General features: G+C 40.5%; 1 protein-coding gene across 1 annotated transcript in view; it reads right to left on the reverse strand.

Annotated features, from left to right (window-relative positions):
* The window catches only part of LOC137432387 (unconventional myosin-XV), a 214,080-nt gene that overhangs the window by 93,576 nt on the left and 98,432 nt on the right, over positions 1 to 22,072 (reverse strand). Inside the window, exons 19-29 of the mRNA XM_068124318.2 lie at positions 21,701 to 21,979; positions 21,487 to 21,580; positions 19,979 to 20,071; positions 12,758 to 12,841; positions 9,418 to 9,583; positions 6,854 to 7,061; positions 5,493 to 5,532; positions 2,790 to 2,885; positions 2,337 to 2,491; positions 948 to 1,007; positions 750 to 825 (exon numbers count right to left, since the gene is read on the reverse strand). Coding sequence (XP_067980419.2) covers positions 750 to 825; positions 948 to 1,007; positions 2,337 to 2,491; positions 2,790 to 2,885; positions 5,493 to 5,532; positions 6,854 to 7,061; positions 9,418 to 9,583; positions 12,758 to 12,841; positions 19,979 to 20,071; positions 21,487 to 21,580; positions 21,701 to 21,979 — 1,351 coding nt within the window. The remainder of the gene's footprint in view (positions 1 to 749; positions 826 to 947; positions 1,008 to 2,336; positions 2,492 to 2,789; positions 2,886 to 5,492; positions 5,533 to 6,853; positions 7,062 to 9,417; positions 9,584 to 12,757; positions 12,842 to 19,978; positions 20,072 to 21,486; positions 21,581 to 21,700; positions 21,980 to 22,072) is intronic.

Raw genomic sequence — 22,072 nt, forward strand, 5'->3', positions numbered from 1 at the left:
CCGGCTACTAGAATTTTTAAAGTGATTCTTCACCATTGAGTGATAGAGCTAAAACCTAAACATTGCACGATATCTCAAAAAGTTATTGACGGATCTGGACGAAACTTGTCGGACAGGTTGTGTGTGTGACAAGGACGAATCGATTCGATTTGGGTGAAAATCTGAATATGGATTCGGATATGAGAATCATTTAATTTTTGAAGTGATTCTTCACCATTGAGAGATCGGGCGAAAAGCGATATATAACGTATTTTAAAAGTTGTGGACGAGTTATGAATAAACTTGGTGGATGAGTTGGTTCGGTGACAAGCCGATCAGATTTTGGTTGAGGTCCGAATCCAGATTCGGCCTATCAGTGGGATACAAAACATAAACTGTTCATCCTGGTGGAGGTATGCGCTCTACCGAGTGCCGTTCTAGTTTAAATGTGAATTACAAGGACATTAGTAGAAAGTAAGCTACTTAGTAAGTTAGACATTAGTAGAAAGTAAGCTACTTAGTAAGTTAGACATTAGTAGAAAGTAAGACAAAGACTTCATCAACAGTTTGCTTTCCTGAGGCCTTAAAATGCAACTACTATGTCTGGGGATTTGATAAATTTTGCTCATCTTCCAAAGAGATATTTTATCCTGTAGAGTGAAGAAATACATTTACTTGATTCATCAGGTAATGCAAGCATTTATTTTGCCACACAATTATTTTTATTTGATTATTTTATTTATATTATTATTTATTTCTTTATCATTTACCCAGGAGATTCCTCATGCGGTTCTTCTCATCTTTCGTGATGCGAATGCAGTTCTCTGAAAATGTGTCCTGAACAATCTGCAACAGCAGCAGTAGCAGCAATGGGAAAACAATGTTACACAAAATGTTTTCATATTTACTTTGTGATCACAGATTTCATGCTTTTTGATAGAAAGTAAAATCCTTCTTTCCTCCAGTACCTGGTTCACCAACAAGTTAAGCAGTAGAGGATGAATAAAGCTCTCCTTTGGATAAAATATCTGTGGAGCATAACAAGAACAAACAGGATATCATGTGATGTGAACAAGTGTTTACTTTTGAAGGCAGAAAATACCAGATGTAAACATCCATCTATACTATGAAGCAAGAACAGCCTGTTTGTTTGTTTGTTTGTTTGCTATCTCCTCCTCCCAATTTTGGCTCATCTTGACCAAACATGACATGCATACTCAGGGGCCACCATGGGCTGTGTAATGGGGGTCAGCATCATGGTTCCATGCTCATGAAGATGGTTCAAACTCTCACCAAGTCATGATGGTAAAATGGGCAGCTGTAGAAACAATCTTTGAGTTGCATGAAAGTTAAACAATGTTGAATTGAAGAAAAAAGGTGTCCATGGAGTATCGAAAGAAAAAAGCTTCATAATTTCAGCAAGGCACGAAGCCGTAGAAAAGGCAAAGTTTAAAAACAATGAAAAATGGAGAAGTACAGGAGGGCCTTGCTATTAGTGGGGGTTACGTTCTTGAAATTCCCCATGAACTGCAAATCCGCAATGCACAAACTTAAGAGGGACTTCAAATTAAAAATTTGTAACCAATTTTTGCCAAACTGTACCCTTAATTAACATGTTTGTGCATTATTTTTGAGCTATTTATTTTCACGAATCAAATAGTTATTAAGAACATAAAATAAAGTATTACTTTCCTGTATTAAGAACATAAAATAAAGTTTCTTTTCCTGAGTTATTAAGATCATGAAACTTACCTTAAATAATCATGTTTATAAACTTGATCCAATAATGCGATGGTGATGTTGATTATGGTGAGGATAAAGACGAGTTGATGGAGATGGTGGTGATTATGATGTTGCAGGATTTGAGAGGGTTATTGTGTTGACGGCCCATGTTAATTAGGTGAATGAATGTGGGAAATGGTTCGCTAACCCGCGATTATTCAACCGCATTGCCCGCAATCCACAAATCTTGCCTCAATAAATAAATCGTGGGAGAGTAAATCCGTGAAGGGGAAACCCGCGAATGGCAAGGCCATTTCTGCACCGTTTAGAGAACGTTTGTGAGAATAGGTATGCCAGAAGATATACTTTTATATAGGTATTTGTCGTCACATTTCCTACTTCATCTGTTTTTCTTGTATGGCAAACAGGTACATTTGTTGGTGTTTTAGTGTTTACTAAGTATAGTCTTCTTTTGCTTGTAGTTTCCTTAAAATATATGAAATATATATATATATTTAAAACCTCAAAACAAAAAGTCAAATATTTACAATTTGACAAGCAGCATAAGCAAAATATCGAAGAACCTTTAATCAGACAACTAAAAAGGTATTACAGTATAGGAATTAAAAACCTGCCTCCTTGCGAATATGGAGAGTCCATGACATGTTGTCATAGCTGTAGAAATCATCATTGTACCAAGGGTGAAGCTCTGTTTTGATGCGTTCATCATCAGAAAAATTCGATGATTTTGACAAAGATGGATCATGTTGTTTGTTGGTTGGTGGCAGAACTAAATGAAATAAATGCAAGTAAATCCCCTTTTCATCACCATGACAACATACTGTGTTAAATTAAGTTACAACATCAATCATAACATTCAAAACGTCATAGATGGAACCCTTTACAAGTTGTAGGTCCGATAAAGGAAGGAAATGGCAATATTATTCAAACAAGCAGCCTATCATTGACAGTAAATAAATCACTACCATCAAAATGAGATTAACAAGTTCATCAAATATGATGAATACCGTATATTCCATTAATTAAATATTTATATAACTTTGGGAAAAATAATATGTTGCACTCACCACCTTTATCATCCATCTCAGGTTCATTCCCCATCAGCTCTGAAGATACTGTAGCCCCCAATGCAGATGCCACCTTGGCCATAGCTTGTGAAAGTGCTGAAGAAGGAAAACATTGAGTTAACAAAGGCATCAAATGTAAGAATTATGCACTAAGAAAGCTGATACTGCATATATACTATAGGGAAGTGCTAAGCAAATAAAAAAGTGAAACGTCAAATGCAACTAAAAGCGGGTCATTCTGGATCATTTATTTATAATACACAAAATCGTGAATTGTTAACCCCCGACCACAGACCACATCGCCCCCAACTTCCCGCTCACTCCTCCCATAAATCTCCACCTCAATTCTTTTACACTCAACTCCACTCTACTCACCTTCCTCACCCCTGATCTTTATCTTTCCCCTTCTACTTTTCTCTCAATTAACCCCCTCTACCATCACCACCCCTCAATTTTTAAATGTATAACAAAGATGGCTTCTTTATTTTGACAGTTATTCTATATCTATATAATATATTTAAAAGCAAAATGTCCGTTTGTTTGTTTGTTTGTGAACCTACTCCTCTGAGCTCCCAAGGTTAATCGGCACGAAACTTTATAGGATAACATCTTTTACCACCCCGCACATAAATAGGGGTTTTAAAACAGTTATTTTCTCACAATTCATAATGTAAAACCATGCGAGCCGCCACCTGTCACCATGATCTCCGAGGGTCGATCCACATGTACAAATCTTTATAAAAAGCCCAATCTTTATCACATTTCAACACGGATATCAATATAATTAGTTTGATGGTGAGCTCCAATCACCAAATGTTACCATATGTGAGAAACAACTCTTAATGAAGACGTCACCATGATCGGTATGTTCAGAAAATAAGGAGTCATGTGATCTCTCAAATGCACTAATTATTCAAAAACCAAAAATAGTACAAATGCAACCTATACATCGTTTTAAAGGTAATTTTACTGCTCATCGAACAACACTCTCAGGTGTGAAAAAACAGATTGTAGAAAAAGGACCCATGTGACGCCAGCTACCGATCTGGGTGTTATGGCAGAGTGGTCAGACGGAAGCCTCTCCTCAGTGAAAGACACATGAAAGCCCACTTGGAGTTTGCAAAAAAGCACCTAAAGGACTCTGACTGTGAGAAACAAGATTCTGTGGTCTGGTGAAACCAAGATTGAACTGTTTGGCTTCCATCTGGCCACTCTGCCATAAAGCCCTGATCGGTGGAGTGTTGCAGTGATGGTTGTCCTTCTGGAAGTTTGTCCCGTCTCCACACAGGATCTCTGGAGCTCAGCCAGAGTGATCATCAGGTTCTTGGTCACCTCTCTTACCAAGGTCCTTCTCCCCCGATTGCTCAGTTTGGCCAGGCGGCCAGCTCTCGGAAGAGTCCTGGTTGTTCCAAACTTCTTCCATTTAAGAATTATGGAGGCCACCGTGCTCTTGGGAACCTCTAATGCAGCAGAATTTTTTTTGTAGGCTTCCCCAGATCTGTACCTCAACATAATCCTGTCTCTGAGCTCTGCAGGCAGTTCCTTCGACCTCATGGCTTGGTTTTTGCTCTGATATGCATTGTCAGCAGTGAGACCTTATATAGACAGGTGTGTGCCTTTCCAAATCATGTCCAATCAATTGAATTTACCACAGGTGGAATCCAATCAAGGTGTAGAAACATCTCAAAGATGATCAAGAGAAATGGGAGGCACCTGAGATAAATTTCAAGTGTCATAGCAAAGGGTATGAACACTTATGTCAATGTGATATTTCAGTTTTTTCCTTTTAATAAATTTGCAAAACTTTCTAAAATCCTGTTTTCTCTTTGTCATTATGGGGTATTAAGTGTAGATTGATGAGGGAAAAAATGAATTTCAATGATTTCAGCATAAGGCTGCAACATAACAAAATGTGAAAAAAGTGAAGTGGTTTGAATACTTTCTAAATGCACTGGATACACCTTTTGACACTTTTCAGACCTATTGACCTTTTAAGACACTTTGGCCCTTTTAAGATCCTTGATTCTTTAAATACTTTTGACCCCTTCATGATCCTAATAAAAACAAAACTTTGGACCCCTTAGATAATTGTAAAAAAAATTCCTCCCAAAATCAGTTTTGCCAACCTTTTCCGTGCACTGTTTGTGTCGCGTCACAAGTTGCAATGACAAAACTAAACTGATATCTCAAAGTGAAACTGAAACTACCAATATATGGATTATCGAATGGGAAACCAGAATTAAATGTTGTGAGAAATTGCTGAAAGCATAGCTGTGGGGAATATAGAGAGAGGGGGAAGGTTGGAGCTGAAGAAATGATGTGGAGTGGGATAGGTGCCTGGAGGTGGTCGGTTGGTAACGAAAGAACTTTGGTGAGCTTCCATCAGGCAGTAGGCCCAAAACATGCCTAAACCCGTTTCCCAGCTGAGCTTTCATAATATCACCCTCACTCCTGAGCAGTACTTCGGAGGTACAACAAGCATGGATTGGAAATCTAGCTGAGTGGAAGGAGGTGGTCGAGGTTACCAGCTGCACCCATTGCGACATTTGCTCACTGAATATTTACACTGAATTCCCATTTCTATCAATACACACTCCAAAGGAAATTGCTCATTTCAGGTGAGACATTTATGTACCCCCCATCATTGACGGGTACCTTTGCGAGTATAAATATAATTTTCATGAAAAAAAACAAAAAACTTACAAGCACTGATAGCCTTCTTGTGTTTGTATTTTTCATTTCCCTGATAAATGAGAAAAAAAATTGGAAAAGATTATGAGAAGGCATGTATAAACCTGTTAGAAATTTATAACACAAGCAATATCGAGAAAGCATCTGAAAATGCAGTGCCCGTCCACGTCTGTCTGTATTCAGATGTCTTTTTCTTCTTCCGTATGCTCAACATGACGAAAACAGTTTAAAAAATACAAAATGAAAATTGACGATTTTATCGAACCTTTGATCTTTTGATCAAAAAAATCAGCTTCTAGTTTTTGATTGGTGAACCAATTTAGTGATCGAACATGCAAATTCTTAAATTTGATTAAAATTGATGATTTTAGGTGTTGCTGGCCTTTGACCATTTGACCGAATTACTCATTTGACTTATCCATATTTTCATAATAAAGCGTTGTTGAAAATTTGATGACAAAACTCAAATAGTAAATTGAAATTTCAGGTCAATTGGATGAAAATTGATTATTTTAGGTGATGCTGACCTTTGACCTTTTGCCAAAATTATTAAGGTCTTCACCATATTCTCATAATAAAACTTTGGTGCGAATTAGATGACAAAAGCTCAAATGGTACACGTACACAAGTAACACACACACACACACACTTGCTGATAGCTGACCCAGGCACACAGGTTTCCCCGTCTCCTGCTGCGTGGGGGACAGTCTGATATTTAATGTACAAGGTGCAAGTGAAAGGGTCCAAGTCCAAAATAAGAAGTCCATTGACTATTCAAGGAAACGTTAAAAAAATCTATCATGCAAAGAGCTTGAACAGAATTTTCTACAGGTTAAAGCATATACATTTTAACATTGAAAATTAACAATCATCAATGTTTTATTACTCTTTTTCAAGCTATAACCTTTTCATATATATCCCTTATAATAATGTTGATGCAAGAACCATTTCAGTCCAAATTGTTTTGTGAACCAAAGTAAGTGAAAGAATGAAATAAAATGACCCTTTATGGTATCCTACCAGCCTAATGAAATCATATTATATATTGTGCCTCGATCACAATGATTCTACTGACACAAATCATAACACTGGGAAAACCGGTCAGAAAAAACTAAAACAAGCCTTCTTTAAAAAAGAATTGTGGTTGAAGAAGCGAAGCAGTCATGCCAGGTGTCTATCCTATGAATGATAATTAAATAACAAAATTTGCTGACGTCATATTTACAATGATTTAATGATTCAAATAGTCAACAGAGTGAGTTGCTAACGTCACGACAAATAAATAACCTGCAAAAATCACATCATGCCAAAATTAACAAGATCAACATCAAAATTGTTCCTGTTATAAACACTGCCTATCCCAAATACAGCACCGGAAATGGTGGTGGTGATGGTCGAGTAGGAGATGAAGCGTTGCTGCCATCTGAAGAGCTCTGAATAGATGGAGAATTGGTGGATGATGTGTCATTCAAAGAATCGTTGTCGTTATGTGAGGAACTGTTGGCGGTCCTCTTTTGGAGGATGGAGAGAGCTTCCTTTCTGGGGTCAGACTTCTTATCGAACTTGGGGTTATCCAGTTTTCTGTAATCCATATAATAACCCACAGGTTAATGATGTTCTAGGCAGGATCCCCACATAAAAAAAAAAGGAGTTAATAATTTATTATCTTGATGAACTTGATAAAATACACCTTTCAATAATTGATTGACTGAGAGGGGCATTGCTGGCTTGATGAAGTAACCATGTGAGAATGATGTCCATAGCGACATGATCACCAAGCAGAATATGGCATTAAAAAGAAACAAAATGACATTTACACTCGCCATCAAAGAACAGTTTGTAGTTTGGAAAATCCATATTCTCAAAAATGTGAGAACAATGTCGTGAAAAACAGGAGAACAATTATTTAAGATTTTGTCAAAAAAGACAAACGATCAAAAAACACATTTCCGTCACATAATGCCCATAATCATGGACGTACGTAGAGGTCATGTGTACTCATATGTTTATGCACCACAGAAGGGTCAAATGAATAGCAGCCTGTAATACACCATGATACCCAGGCACCCAGGTTTCCAGTTCATAGCATGACGACTCTTATCATGCACCTTCACAAGCCAAGCTCTGCTGATCACAGTTGTGTCCGCTTGTTGTTAATATTCCTTTAATTACTCCAAAATGTTAGAGTATCCATTACTGTACATCTAAATGCCAATTTTTAGCCGTGTCGCAGACGCTACTCATAGAGTGCCCTCTGCTGTTGTTGTTCTTCTTCTTCTTCTTCTTCTTCTTCTTGTTCTTGCAGAGAAGACAAAACCTCAAAGCTCCACCCATTCTGGGAACCATAGCTCCACCCATTCTGGGAGAGCCTTCATATAAACAAATATCCACCATTTTATTAACTCGCATAGCTTTGAGGCCTGTTTTGTAGGCCCGTGGTGTCTTCCTCTCTCACACAGTTTTATTTCAAATCAAATTCGATATATCATTTCATTTTTCACAGTCGCTAACATAGTTTTAGACTCGGTTGAAAAAAAACGGGAAGAAAATCCGATGAAAGTTGCCCTTTATAGAACGAAATGAATTCTCAAAGGCCTGTAACTTCAAGTCCATTGAGATATATATATTTTAAATCGCGGCATGGTCAGTCATACACCGCCCGAAATAAGAGACGGGAAAATGCCGAGATATATATATTTTGTTTAAATCGCGGCATGGTCAGTCATACACCGCCCGAAATAAGAGACGGGAAAATGCCGAGATATATATATTTTGTTTAAATCGCGGCATGCTCAGTCATACACCGCCTGAAATAACAGACAGGAAAATGCCGAGATATATTAAAAATTCGTCCATTTGATGACAATCGTCACGATGAAATATTTAATTTATACGTCATCACAATAATGTGGAGAGAGGAGCATAGCTTCGTTCACGTGTCGCCACACACGGGGAAATTGCCGAGATATATATTTTGTTTAAATCGCGGCATGGTCAGTCATACACCGCCTGAAATAACAGACGGGAAAATGCCGAGATATATTAAAAATTCGTCGCCACACACGGGAAATTGCCGAGATATATTTTCACTTTGCACAAAAATAACATCAAGTAATCGAATCAATAGGAATGTCCTGTACCTATAACATCGACGTTATAGGCACAGCTGCATCTAGGCATTGTGTAACATCGACGCTGCTTTTGTTTTAATTAAAACTTTTTGTACTTGTTTTGTATGCGGAGTCAAAGGTCGTGGGAGAATTACAACACATAATGCATCTGGATGCAACATGACGCAAGGAACAGCAAAAGAGAAGAGGAAGATGCCAAGAACAGGACCGAAGGAGAAAATAGACAGAGACGACAAACAAGGGATGTTGGTAACAATGAGGGGCAGAGGAGAGTGCAAGGGGTTGACAAGATTGACACAGAAGATAAAGAATCAAAAAACATTTTGTGGAGGCAGGGGGTGGTTTAACGGGTGTAGAAAAGATCATGGATTTTGTTGGGGTATGATCTGAGAAAGTGGTGAACAGCTGTCTTGAAGACATGGAGGGGAGAATTAAATTAAAGAGAATGTGGAAATTGGATACACAGGCAGAGAAAAAGAGGAACAAATGAGTCGAGGTGAGCAGTGATTCTGGTGAAATAGTTATCCTTATTTTCATCTGCCATTATTTTGGTTATTTTCTTTGGAGAGGAAGATTAACCTGAAGAACAACAAAATAATCCTTTTAAAAAGTTAACAGAATTCAAGACTTTTTGAACCTAACAATCAGATCTTGTGATTGAGGAAATGTCCAAACCATTGGAATTCCCCTTATAACTGCCAGTAGCATAATAAAGAGCAGTGAGAAGGGAAACATAATCTGCAGTGGGAAAGAAGGCGATGGAGGGAAAGTTAATAATTACAAGTTTTTTAAACTTGATTTCTTACCTTACTGGTTGAGGTGTTTGTGGCTTTGGCTCAGACTGTTGGTTGTATTGCTTGATGATGTTACGGATATTGTGTGTGGGATCCGGAAGGGTTGGCTGGTCTATGGCTTCTTCTAGTACTTGGTCTTTTTCTGGTTCTGCTACTTGTGTAAGACCATGTGTTTCGTCTGGAATGCACAAAGCACTGAGCCTTTAGGTACCAATATTTAAAATTACAGAAAAAAATACAGCTAGCTGGAGTTTATCTTTAAGCCATATCCATTAGTCTCATTACGTTTGTCAGCTTTATGTCAATCTCACACAAAACATATATTTGATAAAGGATGTAAAAATAAAATCACAGAATAATGACTACTCATCTTCACACTTTCCATCCATCATAGGCATTACGCTTATCTCTCTCTCCCTAGTCTCGTATAAAAAATAAAAAAATTTCTCATATAAAGACCAGAAGAGATGGAAGAAGATTACCATGCTGAAGAAAAGAAATACAGTAAACCCTTAAATATCACAAGGGTTACGTTCCTGAAAAATGCCGCAAAATCCAAAACAATAAAAGTGAATGCTTAAACTTCATCGGAAAAATGGAGTTAGGTTTCTGTACTTAGATAAAATGTCGAGGAAGGTGGGCAGTAGCAAAATAACCAAATCACAATTAAAACAAGAAAGAGCAATCAGAGATTGCAGACTCTCACCAGGATGTGTTTTCAGTGGTTTTTAAGGATTTTGTGTTAAAAACAAATATGGCGGCCGAACCACGTGACCGATGACGTCATCATTATTTTCTCTCTCCACCAATTTATCCCCAGATGACGCTCAATAAATTTCATCTTGATCAGATGACGTTTTGTACTTGTCTAATTATGACGTCATAATGGAGGCACCGATGACATAATCATTAACATATGTTATTCCACATGGAGAGTTCTTTACAATGAGCTATGTCTCAATTTTTTGTGTGCAGCGCTTTCGGAGATATAAAGGTGCAAAGCTTTTCGGGTTTTCCAAGATGGCGGCCATACCACGTGACGTATGACGTTATAATTATAATTAAAAATTATACAGGTGGAGTTGCACTTATGGTGAAAATTTACTGTCAATCAGACCAACGGTTGCAGAGAAAATCATATTTATTCTGTGCGGACAAACAAACAAACCAACAGACAGACAGACAAACAAACAAGAAGACGTCATGCGGAGCACGATACTTGCAAAATGCACCCCCTCACCCCCAAGAAAAAAAAATTCCATTGATACAGAAAATTGTCCATTTCATCAAGATTAAAATTGACAATCTTGATCAAAGCTCGGGTCAATAGGAAGAAAAGTGACGATTTTTCAGATGAAAAATGATGATTTTGGAAGGTTGACCTCGAGTTAACCTTTGACCTTTTGACCTCAAAAATAGTTAGTTTCCCTATTTAGTGACTCAATGTGCAAATGCTGTTCAATTTTCAAGTCAATCAAATGAAAATTGGTGATTTTAGAAATTCAGCCTATGTTGACCTTTTGGCCTATGTTGACCTCAAAAATACTTGGTGGTTGAATTCAGTGACCAGCTATGCAAGTCCTCTTCAAATTTCAAGTCAATTGGATGAAAATTGGGGATTTTAGAAATTTGGCCCATGTTGACCTTTTGGCCTCTGTTGACCTCAAAAATAGATGGTGGTTGAATTCAGTGACCATATATATAAATCCTCTTAGAAGTTCAAGTCAATCAAATGAAAATTGGTGATTTTATAAATTTGGCCTATGTTGACCTTTTGGCCTGTGTTTACCTAAATTATAATACGTGGTTGAATTCAGTGACCAGATATGCAAGTCCTCTTCAAATTTCATGTCAATTGGATGAAAATTGAGGATTTTAGAAATTTGGCCTATGTTGACCTTTTCGCCGATGTTGACCTCAAATATACTTGGTGGTTGAATTCAGTGACCAGATATGCAAGTCCTCTTCAAATTTCAAGTCAATTGGATGAAAATTGAGGATTTTAGAAATTTGGCCTATGTTGACCTTTTGGCCTATGTTGACCTCAAGAATACTTGGTGGTTGAATTCAGTGACCAGATATGCAAGTTATCTTCAAATTTCAAGTCAATTGGATGAAAATTGAGGATTTTAGAAATTTGGCCTATGTTGACCTTTTGGCCTATGTTCACCTAAAATATAATTTGTGGTTGAATTCAGTGACCAGATATGCAAGTCCTTTTCAAATTTCAAGTCAATTGGATGAGAATTGAGGATTTTAGAAATTTGGCCTATGTTGACCTTTTGGCCTATGTTGACCTCAAGGATACTTGGTGGTTGAATTCAGTGACCAGATATGCAAGTCCTCTTCAAATTTCAAGTCAATTGGATGAAAATTGAGGATTTTAGAAATTTGGCCTATGTTGACCATTTGGCCTATGTTGGCCTCAAACATACTTGGTGGTTGAATTCAGTGACCAGATATGCAAGTGGTCTTCAAATTTCAAGTCAATCGGATGAAAATTGAGGATTTTAGAAATTTAGCAAATTTGGTGACCTTTGGCCTATGTTGAACTTTTGACCTATTGACCCCAAAAACAATAGGCTTCTTGCTTTTGACCAACTCTACCACTTGGTGAAGTTTCGTGAAGATCGGTTGAAAATTGTGACCTGTAGGCCGGTGACAAACAAACAAACAGAGACAGACAGACAGACAGAACCACAAAAGCAAACGACCAATATACTTGAAAAATCTTCGATTTTGCATGTAACAAACGGACTCAAATGCAATACCCTCTCCTCATGTGAGGGTAATAAACATGTGAAATAAATATTAATCCACCTTACAACGAAGTTTCTTGCTGTGTTGAAGCAGATAAAACGTGCCCCCTCGCTTCTGTAATGTGTCTCAAGCACCCACCATTCCTCCCTTATCAATCCATTAAATCGCTTCCCTTTATAATCTGTCTACGAGTTTCTATTCTAAATTGCTCTGCAGCTCTGCAAACCAGCAAACCCACCCTCACCCCTCAAGGAAAGCAAAAAAATTTGGTACAAGGTCATCACATTTCTCTACCTTTTTGCGCTGGATTCATTTTTGTCCATCACTTTACGCTTGTGCACCGTTATTAAGGGCAAAACACACAAGGGGTGAGCACAAACACTATTGCGGTATACAGCACAAGAGATCAGCGAGGTGTTGCTTTGACAAAAACTCAGCTCAAAAACCACGAATTGTTGAAATTATGCCCCACGATAACTAAATAGAGAAGCTTCCCACGATTGGTAAAATCGCAAAAGTCAAACCCACAATATCCAAGGGTTTACTGTACAGTGTACAAGATATTGAGATGTGAAACAATGATTCTCTAAACCTGGATTGTGTTCAGCAACTTTTCCTCCATCGTCAGATGAAATAATGTCTTGGGGTTTTGGTTCTTCACTTGCATCAGGGTTTTCTGTGAATGAAGGAGTAGAAATGATTTCACATAAAATGCTGGAATTTATTTTTCTTTGAAAGTTTCGAATGCATGATGGTGTGTGAGCAAATCACAAATAAAGTTCATTTTTGAAAAGTAACATGAATTATTCATTGCTGGCCTAAAAGTAATTTGGTTGTCAAAAGCTGTGAAAAATTGTTTCTTCAAACTTCATATGTCAAATATGTTAAAACAATTAGCCGAGAGATGGATAGGGATGGGAATGGGGTGGGGGAGGGGAGGGTGGGCAGTGGGTTTTGAAGTTGTTTCTTTAATATTTATAGCTTGTTTGCTTTTCGGGAATGTAAGAATGGAGAGACAGAACATGCGGGTTTGTTACAATTGCTGAAATAAGCTCATTAGCAATCTCCTTACTTCTAATGCATTCATGTCCTATAGTTTACATTTAGAGTTTTGTACTTTTCCTTGTTTATATTCCAAACAATCACTGTTGTTGGAAGTGGAGCACTCCTTAGTGTCTTCCCTCACCCTTCTTCTCACTCCAAAATCTCCTATTTTATCCTCACCCCGCCACCCCCCCCCCCCCCCCAAGTCTAAAGTTCAATTCCATATTTGCAATTCATCAGGTTCTACCATCTGTGCAGTGACAATTTTTTTTTTTTTTTTTGTATACAAGATCGAGGCTCGTGAAAGAGCGAACATTAATCACACACAAAGACAAACCGACACATAAAACATATAACATCGGGAGCGGTAGACAAGATGGGGAGAGAGGGGGAAGGACACAAACACAACATTTGAGAGCAGGGACCGAGAGACATGGAGACATCGAGAGATCTGAGAGAGGGCGAAGGCTTTGGGGGGGGGGGGGGGGGGGCATGGGAAGGGGGCGGTGGGAGAGGTATAAAACATATGGACACTGCCAGGACTTCCAGGAAAGAAGTTGGAATTTCAAACAAGGTGGATCTGGGGTGAATTAGCGGGGGTAGAAAAGATCAAGGTTTTGGATGGGGGAAGAAAGGAGATGGTGGTGAACAGCTGTTTTAAAGACCTGGAGGGAGGAGTGGGATTGAAGGGAGTGAGGGAGTTTGTTCCAGAGGCGGGAGAAAAGAGGAATGAAAGAGTGAAGGTGAGCAGAGAGCCGAGATTTCGGCAGTTTAACCATCAGAGGGTTGCTGGCAGATCTTGTGCGACCTGTAGGAATATTTGGGGGACAGAGCACAGAGAGAGCTGGGGGTGCAAGGCCGGAGAGGAGTCGGTAGAAGACAGAAAGACCACCTACCTGCCTGCGGTGAGTGAGTGAAAGGCCCTCAGAGATAGCTTCATCGCGGGAGATTCCAATAATTCTGAAAGCTTTGGTTTCAACAGCGTGAAGCCGAGCTAGGTGTGAGGCAGGAGCACCGGCCCATAGGGGAGAACAGTATTCCATTGAGCTGCGGATGAAAGCCTTGTATGTGGTGAGGAGCTCAGGTGTGCCGAGGAAGGACTTCGCACGATGGAGGATGCCCAGTCGGCGACTGGCTTTGGAGGCCAGCTTGGAAATGTGGTTTTCCCAAGAAAGATCATGGCAGATAGTGAGACCCAAAATCTTGAGCGACAGAACTTCTTGGAGAGGATTGTTGAGAAAGTAGATGGGAGGGTTGTCCAGTCGATCTTTTCGGAGAGACATAGTAAGAGTGTGAGATTTGTCAGGATTGAAAGACATGTTCCACTTGTTTGACCAGTCTGTGATTTTGTCCAGGTCTTCAGAGAGTGAGGAGGCAGCAGACTGCCGATCTGAGGGAAGAGGAATGGAGCGGCAGAGAGTGGAGTCATCAGCAAAGAGATAGAGAGGATTTTCGAGAGAGTCAGAGAGATCATTGATGAAGACCAGAAAAAGCACGGGGCCCAGAACACTGCCTTGGGGAACTCCAGCCTGAACAGGAAGAGGAGATGAGAGAAACCCATTCAGGGCCACACGTTGACGACGACTAGAGAGGAAGTCCGCCAGCCATGCGTGGAGATTTCCATGGATACCAAAGGAGGAGAGTTTGGTGAGCAGAGCGGGGTGCCAGACCGTGTCGAAGGCACGTGATATGTCGAGGGAGACAGCTCTAATTTCCTGTTTGGCATTGAGGACCTCCATCCATTGTTGAGACAGCAGAAGCAGCATGTCCAGAGTAGAGTGACCTGGTCTGAAACCAAATTGATGATCAGAGATCAAGCCATTGGAGAAGAGGAAAGATTTCATATCCGAAGCAATGATGGATTCCATGACTTTGCTGATAATTGGGAGAAGGCTGATTGGTCTGTAGTTGCTAGGATCTGTTTTTGCACCTTTTTTGTGCAAAGCGGTGATGTTGGCTGATTTCCAAGCAGATGGCAGTTGACCTTGAGCAAAAGAGAGGGTGAAGAGAACAGAGAGAGGGTGAGATAGAGCAGCAGAGCAGGATTTTAGGACCCGTGGGCTGATGCCGTCGGGTCCAGTTGCAGAATCAGAGTCGAGGGTTGACAGAAACTTTTCCACCTTGTCAGGAGGAAAGGACACGGAGTCCAGGAGCAGCAGGGTACGACTGGGTATGGTGGGTGCAGAGAGGGATGGGTTTGGGACACAAGATTTAGAGGCAAACACAGAGTTGAGGCATTCAGCTTTTTCACGTGCGGAGTCAGCTGTGTAGCCGTTTGAGGTAAGGGAGGGGATGGAGGGGGAACAAACACCAGAAACGGATTTGACCAGACGCCACCAGGATTTGGAAGAGGGAGACAGATAAGAGAGTTCGGTCTTGAGAACGGAGAGATATTGTTTCCTGGCTCTCCTGAGGGTGGACACACACTTGTTTCGGGCTTTGTGAAAGGAAATGAGATTTCCTTCCGTTGGATTTGCTTTCCAGGAGACGAAGGCAAGTTGTTTCTGGGCAACAGCCTCACCACAAGATTCCGTGTACCATGGACGGGAGGAAGGGTATGACAACTGAAGACGAGATGGGATAAATCTGTGCATGAGAGAGAGCAATTTACTTTGGAAGAATTCCCAGGATGAGTTGATGTCAGAGGTGGTAGAGATGGGAGACCAGTCCAGATGATTGATGGCTGCTTGAAGACCGTGCCAGTTGGCCTGAGTGAAATGAGTGCAATTCCAACCTCAAATCAAAATCCAATGAGTTGTGCAAGTTTTGTGAAGCGTACCACTCCCAGCTCCATGGTAGCTGGCTGGAGCATCCCATCAATATCCACAAACAGCACCACAACCTTCTGATTTAAAAAATGAAGAAAGGATCCCATTGACCTAACATATCCCATTAACCTTTGAGCCAAGACAATCATCCAAAGGAACTTCAAGATGTTATGTTCCCAAAACCACCTCTATTTTTCCACAACCACCTCTCATTTCTTTCAAGCAGGACATAAATTTGCTAAATGATTTGGTTGAAGGACCACTACACTCTGACCTCCAACCAGGAGTGGGTAAGTATTGTCGCACAACCGCCGAAATTAATATCTGGCGGTCGCGGATTGCCGATCACAAAGGCTTTAACTCCGAGGCGGAAGCTCAATAGCGGATTCCAAAATCTAATCTAAAACCCTTAAGCGTGCGGAATGGAGGGAAGCAGCGCAAGTCCCCGCAGCCTTATCTATCAAATCAATCAGGCGGTAAACTGCGTTCAAGTATGTACAGAAAATAATGCAAGGGTTTATTCTGGAAAAGCAAAGACAGTGAAAAGCATGCGCCGATAATAACTCTAATAAGAAGCCTAAATTGGGATCCCACACACAACAGATATCGAACACGATACGATACGAGGGAGATGAATTAAAGAAAAGAACACGTCATGTCGTGTACAGTGTATGCGGAGCTCGGGCTTATCTGTCTCGTCGTCTTCTTCCCTGCCTGGAATCCTCCATCCACCTCGCACGCCCCGCAAGGCCCGAGCCAACACCCCCGCCGCTGCACCCGAGGTCCCGCTCCAAGCTCCGATCCTCTCGCCGCCAACGAGGTCCGTGCACCGAGCTCCAAAAGCACCAGCACCGCTCCACTCGGGCTACAACTCAGCCCAATTCGGGTCGGGATCTCTGAATGACTCGACTGGGAAACCAACTGCTTGGGATCAACTACTGAACTGCGCAATGGCGTTCGGCAACTGCTCGGGCTCAACTCTCGAACTGCGAACTGCGCACTGCCAACTCCGCTTGGGCTCTCTGCGCTCAACTGAACTGCTTACTCAACTCCTGCTCAAAATGCGCACACGAACTCTCGATCCAACTGCCAGCAAAGGCGTCCGGTGCTCACTCAACTCAACGCAAAATGCGCACACAAACTCTTGACTCAGACCTCACTCAACATGCTGAACTCTCTACTGCCCGAAATGGCGTCCGGCCCCCATTAATATCTCTGGCTGATGACATCATATTGGCGCACTACTCTGCCAATCAGAGCCTCCACCGACTCGCCGGCTCGCTCAGGTCAGGCCCACAGCGTCACTCCCACTCTCCCGCTCCTGCTCCTTGGTCATAGCACGTGCTATGCAAGGTGGGTAGGCCTCTCAGAGGTGTAAATGGTGGCGGCCAATTGTGGCGGTGTTCTAGTCTGATTTCTTCCTAAGTCATGTCAGGGGGGGAAGGCGTCATTTAGTGTTGTACTAAAGGTCCTGACTAATGTTTAAGTGGTGTGCAGTGCCAAAATGGACAAAGGTTTGGCTACCAGATGAGACATACAAGGGCTCCACTGATTATTCCCTACACTAACTAACACACGAATCTCCTGGTAGATTCACATTCATAGATCTTTACCCGACAAACACCTACACATGACTTATTACAGGAAGTGTTCCCTATCGCGACATCTCGAAGCATGCTACCTACTCAGATCTACTCTGCTCTACATATTGCTCTACAAAATTCGTAACAGTATTCAGAGTCATTGTAACACCTGCTCTTTCATCCAGCCAAGCATTTCAATCTCAGGAGCCAGATGCAGTGTTATGATCATGGAGCACTTTGACTGTACTTCTGTGAATGGAATTTACAGAATTACATGCACTCACAACTGCAAGATCTGCATCAGTTAATCTGGAAGAGGACTGGGCGAACGCTTCTGTGAACACTTACTCGATGTATCAACCAACACAGATCTTTCCAAGATGGTTGCTTGACCATTTCAATCTTAACCAACATTCATTCAGCCACATGCCAGTCTCCAGTACCGTACTTTTATTAATTTCAGCACCATGCACCGTTTAAAGCATAAATAACTAGAGAGTTAGAAGACCACCATACCCCACGCAGTATTTAAGTTTATAATTTAATTGAAATAAAATAATGATTTTAAATGTCTCCAAGTACTGCGAAATGGAAGGGTTTTGAACGTGTCAAAAGGCGATTTGTCTTTTACAGTGTTGAAGAATACAATTCAAAATTGAAATAGAATAGAGACGTTGAAGGCCGAAGAAAAAAAAATCTGAAAGTTTACTGCTGGAGGTGCAAGCGTCTTGTCTTATACACCACCTCATTTAACACGTTACATTAGTTATTCATGCCTGTTGTTTGTGTCCTTTTGACCTCCCTAAAAACAGTAAGTTTACCGAGTACAACTATCAAGTTTGGATGCTTTTCTTCTGTCAAACAAACAATTTTTTTGAATACATGACCGAGACTCCTGGAAGAGGTAGAGCAGAATAGAAGGGAACACAATGGAAAGGGGGAAATACCACTAGCAAAGGAGAAGTGAGAGTGGGATCAACAGGAATGGGAGAAGGATGCATGGGGATAAACAAGCTGTACATACGAGGAATGAAACACAGCAAGAAAAGGGGAAAGTATGGGGATGAAACATAAAAGGAACAAAGCAACCAACAATTAACAAACTAAAATAGATGAGGGAGAGGGGGAAAATCACAACTCAAGAGTTCATAGAACACCTTACCCCATACTGTCTTGAGAAACATGAACATGGGCGGGGTCTACGAGCAGCAAATATGATTGGTCGGGAGGACATAAAATGCCGTAATATTTTGTCCAAGTACTGTTAAACGGAAGGGATTTGAAAGTGTCAAAAAGGTGAATTTTGTTCTATAGTGTTAAAGTGCATAATTCAAATGAAATAAAATAAAGATTTTCAAGGTTGTTGAAAAACAATTTGGAATTTTGTCGCCATTGATGCAGCGTCTTTTACACCACCTTATTTAACACATTACATTTGTTATTTGTGACCTGATGTTTGTGTCCTTTATGAAGTCCTTAAAAACAGTAAGTTTCCTGTTTGGAATCATTTTCTATTTAGTTTAACTGTAAGACAGGTAGACAGACTAAAAATTATCTCACTCCTCTTTGCACATGCGTGATCGGGACAAATTCAGAGCTGAACTGCAGGTTCGTTTTCCGATCCATGTTCCGATTTGTGTTAAAATATAACATTCAATTGAAATTAAGTTGTTTCTCGATCATTAACTGATGTTTGTGGATGGACGAATAAAGGTGAACCAATTGCTTAACCATTCTTTTTCCTTTTCGTGTGCAGGGTAACAATGCCTAGTCTTCAGGCCAACACAACCTCCCCCCCCCCTCCCCCATCCCAAACCCCCACCCCAAACCCCCACCTTCCCATGTGAATAATCAGCACTATTAATTCCCTCCTTTTCCTTTACAACTTGGGAATCTTTTCCCCACTCTTTGTTTTTTCCTTTCTTTTATTCTTTCGTTTTATCTGCCCTACCTCTCTTCATTTTCATCTTCTCAGTCATCTTTTCCTCGTTTTTCACTTCTGCTTTGTTCCCCCATTATCTGCCCTTTTGTCCCAGTCCCAGTCTCCTTGACTTTTAACTCGTAACCCCTGATCCTTCCCTTTCTGAGGTGTCAAAACTAATCATTCTTACCCTCAGGCTCATTGATCCATGACGTAGCTCTGACACATGCACCTCTGACACTTCAACCTTTTATTAACCCCTATCCCATCGCCCTCTTTTGCTCCAACAAAGGGTTAACGCTTCAAACATCAGCTTCTCATTGCTCACCACCACAGTTTTCATACTTCCATCAAAGTTCCATTCATATCATCAATTAAGGTGACGATGCTGGAATAGGACCAATAGTAAAAAGTTGGAATACAAACAAGTAAAAGGTAGCTACGTATGCTTCACACTAAAGATAGGGTCCACTGGGTGAATTTGTATCTCCACTGACCTTTATGCGAGTCTGATTGGTCCAGTGCTTTTTCCACTCTCACTGGAGGCGGAGTCATCACAGGTTTACCCACTGGCCGGGGCTTTGGAAGACCTATGAAAACAACGGTTATTTTTATTTGTTAATCGTGTAGACAATGATTCGTTAAAACACGTGTTAGAAAGTGGTCTACCTAGATTAATGTTCAACTCCACAGCAAGTTAATTTAATTTTTTTCCAGCAATTTTGGGCATTCATAATTCCAATTTTGGGCATTGCACACTTTTACAGATGCATTCTGGTTATAATATTATGTGTAATTTGAGAAGAGTCTGCTTTTGTTTGTTTATTTGGGGGTTTGTTTTGTTTATTTCGTTAGGGTTTTTACCCCTGTTTGTCTGTCAGTTTGTCTGTTTGTGAGCATGATATTAAAAAAGTTATGGATGGATTCAGACAAAACTTGGTGGACAGGTTGAGTGTGTGACAAGGATGAATTTATTAGATTTTTGTGAAGATCAAGATCCAGATACTCGAATGTTTCAAGTGATTCTTCACTATTGTGGGCCAAAAACGATATATAGAACAATATCTGAAAAAGTTGTGGACGACTTAAGACAAACCTTGGTGGATGAGTCGGACAGGTGACAAGAACAAGCCAATTAGATTTTGGTTACGTTTCGGATGTAGATCCAGCCCATCAGTTGGACACAACACATAAAATGTTCAGCCTGGTGGAGGTATGCGCTCTACCGAGTGCTGTTCTAGTTTATAACAGGAATCGTTAAGATAGAAAGCAGAAAATTTGCAAAAGTGATCGGACTAATCCCAGATTTTGCTATTTCTTTGTGATTGATGATGGTCAAGTACAGCTCTGTCCAATAACCTGACTGCAAACTGCGTTAACAAAGATGTGAATGTAATCTTGTGAAAATTAACATACACATAGCACAAAGTGGTTCTAATCAATTAAACTGGTCAAAAGTTGGCATTAAGAAAAGGTAACCAAAGCAAACGCTGAAATTGGCATCAGATAATTTACAAAGCATGACATTTCAAAAGCTGAAGATGCAAGCTCTTTAGAGACAAATCAATGTCTGAATTGTTTGACAATAATCAACGAGAATTTGTTCGACACAGATACAAGAATGGTATCGGACTCGATGCGCATTACAAGTGAAGGATGGTGGAGGATCACGAAGTTTCTTGGACTGTATCTCAATCAATGATTAAGGTAATCTACACAAGTGATGACATCCTGACTGATTTCAAGTAAAGGCAGAACCAGAACCATCATGCCATTGTCGCAGACAGTAGACTCATGATCAGATGAAGATTGATTTTCAGACTAGACAATTATCCCATCATAGAGCATACTGTATTTCATGTAATTGCAATTTCTCAGTATGTGTTACTCGTATATGTGTATCACTTGTGCTTCCCTTATTATTTCCAATACTATGCACATAGTTCGTGATTGATTGATTGATTGATTACATAACAGTACCAACAGATGAAGGCCATAAACTCACTTCGTTTCTGGAAGTAGTTCCTGTGATCCTCAAATGTTTCAGATTTCCTTGCAGATAGCTTTTCTATTTGAGGATCAGCTGTGGGAGGTGTAGGCTGTGGGTAGGTGAGACATTTTCATCATCATCACCAAAAAATTTTTTTTCACAAAAAGTGCATCACATCAGACAAAACATGCCTCGGACATACAACAAGAGAGATGTCAGATGCATCTACCTCATCTGGACCTTGGGGGCTCTGCACATCTGACTTTGGCTGCATTAGTTCTTGCTGCTGTGCTTGTTGCTGCTGCTGGTATTGTGGCTGAGGCTGCTGTGCTTGTTGCTGCTGCTGGTATTGTGGCTGAAGCTGCTGTGCTTGTTGCTGCTGTTGGTATTGTGGCTGAGGCTGCTGTTGCTGCTGTTGCTGCTGCTGTTGCTGTTGCTGTTGCTGCTGTTGCTGCTGTTGCTGTTGCTGCTGTTGCTGCTGTAGAGCAGCCGCTGTCATTTGCTGTGCCTGACAAAAAGATCCTCACAGGATTGAATAACATAGAAGGTTGACACTTGATACAAATGAGTGTTAGTTCACCAGGTTTTGTTCCTTGCGTTG

The sequence above is a fragment of the Myxine glutinosa genome, chromosome 1 (genome assembly GCF_964187855.1).
Source record: "Myxine glutinosa chromosome 1, kmMyxGlut1.1, whole genome shotgun sequence".
Taxonomy (NCBI): domain Eukaryota; kingdom Metazoa; phylum Chordata; class Myxini; order Myxiniformes; family Myxinidae; genus Myxine; species Myxine glutinosa.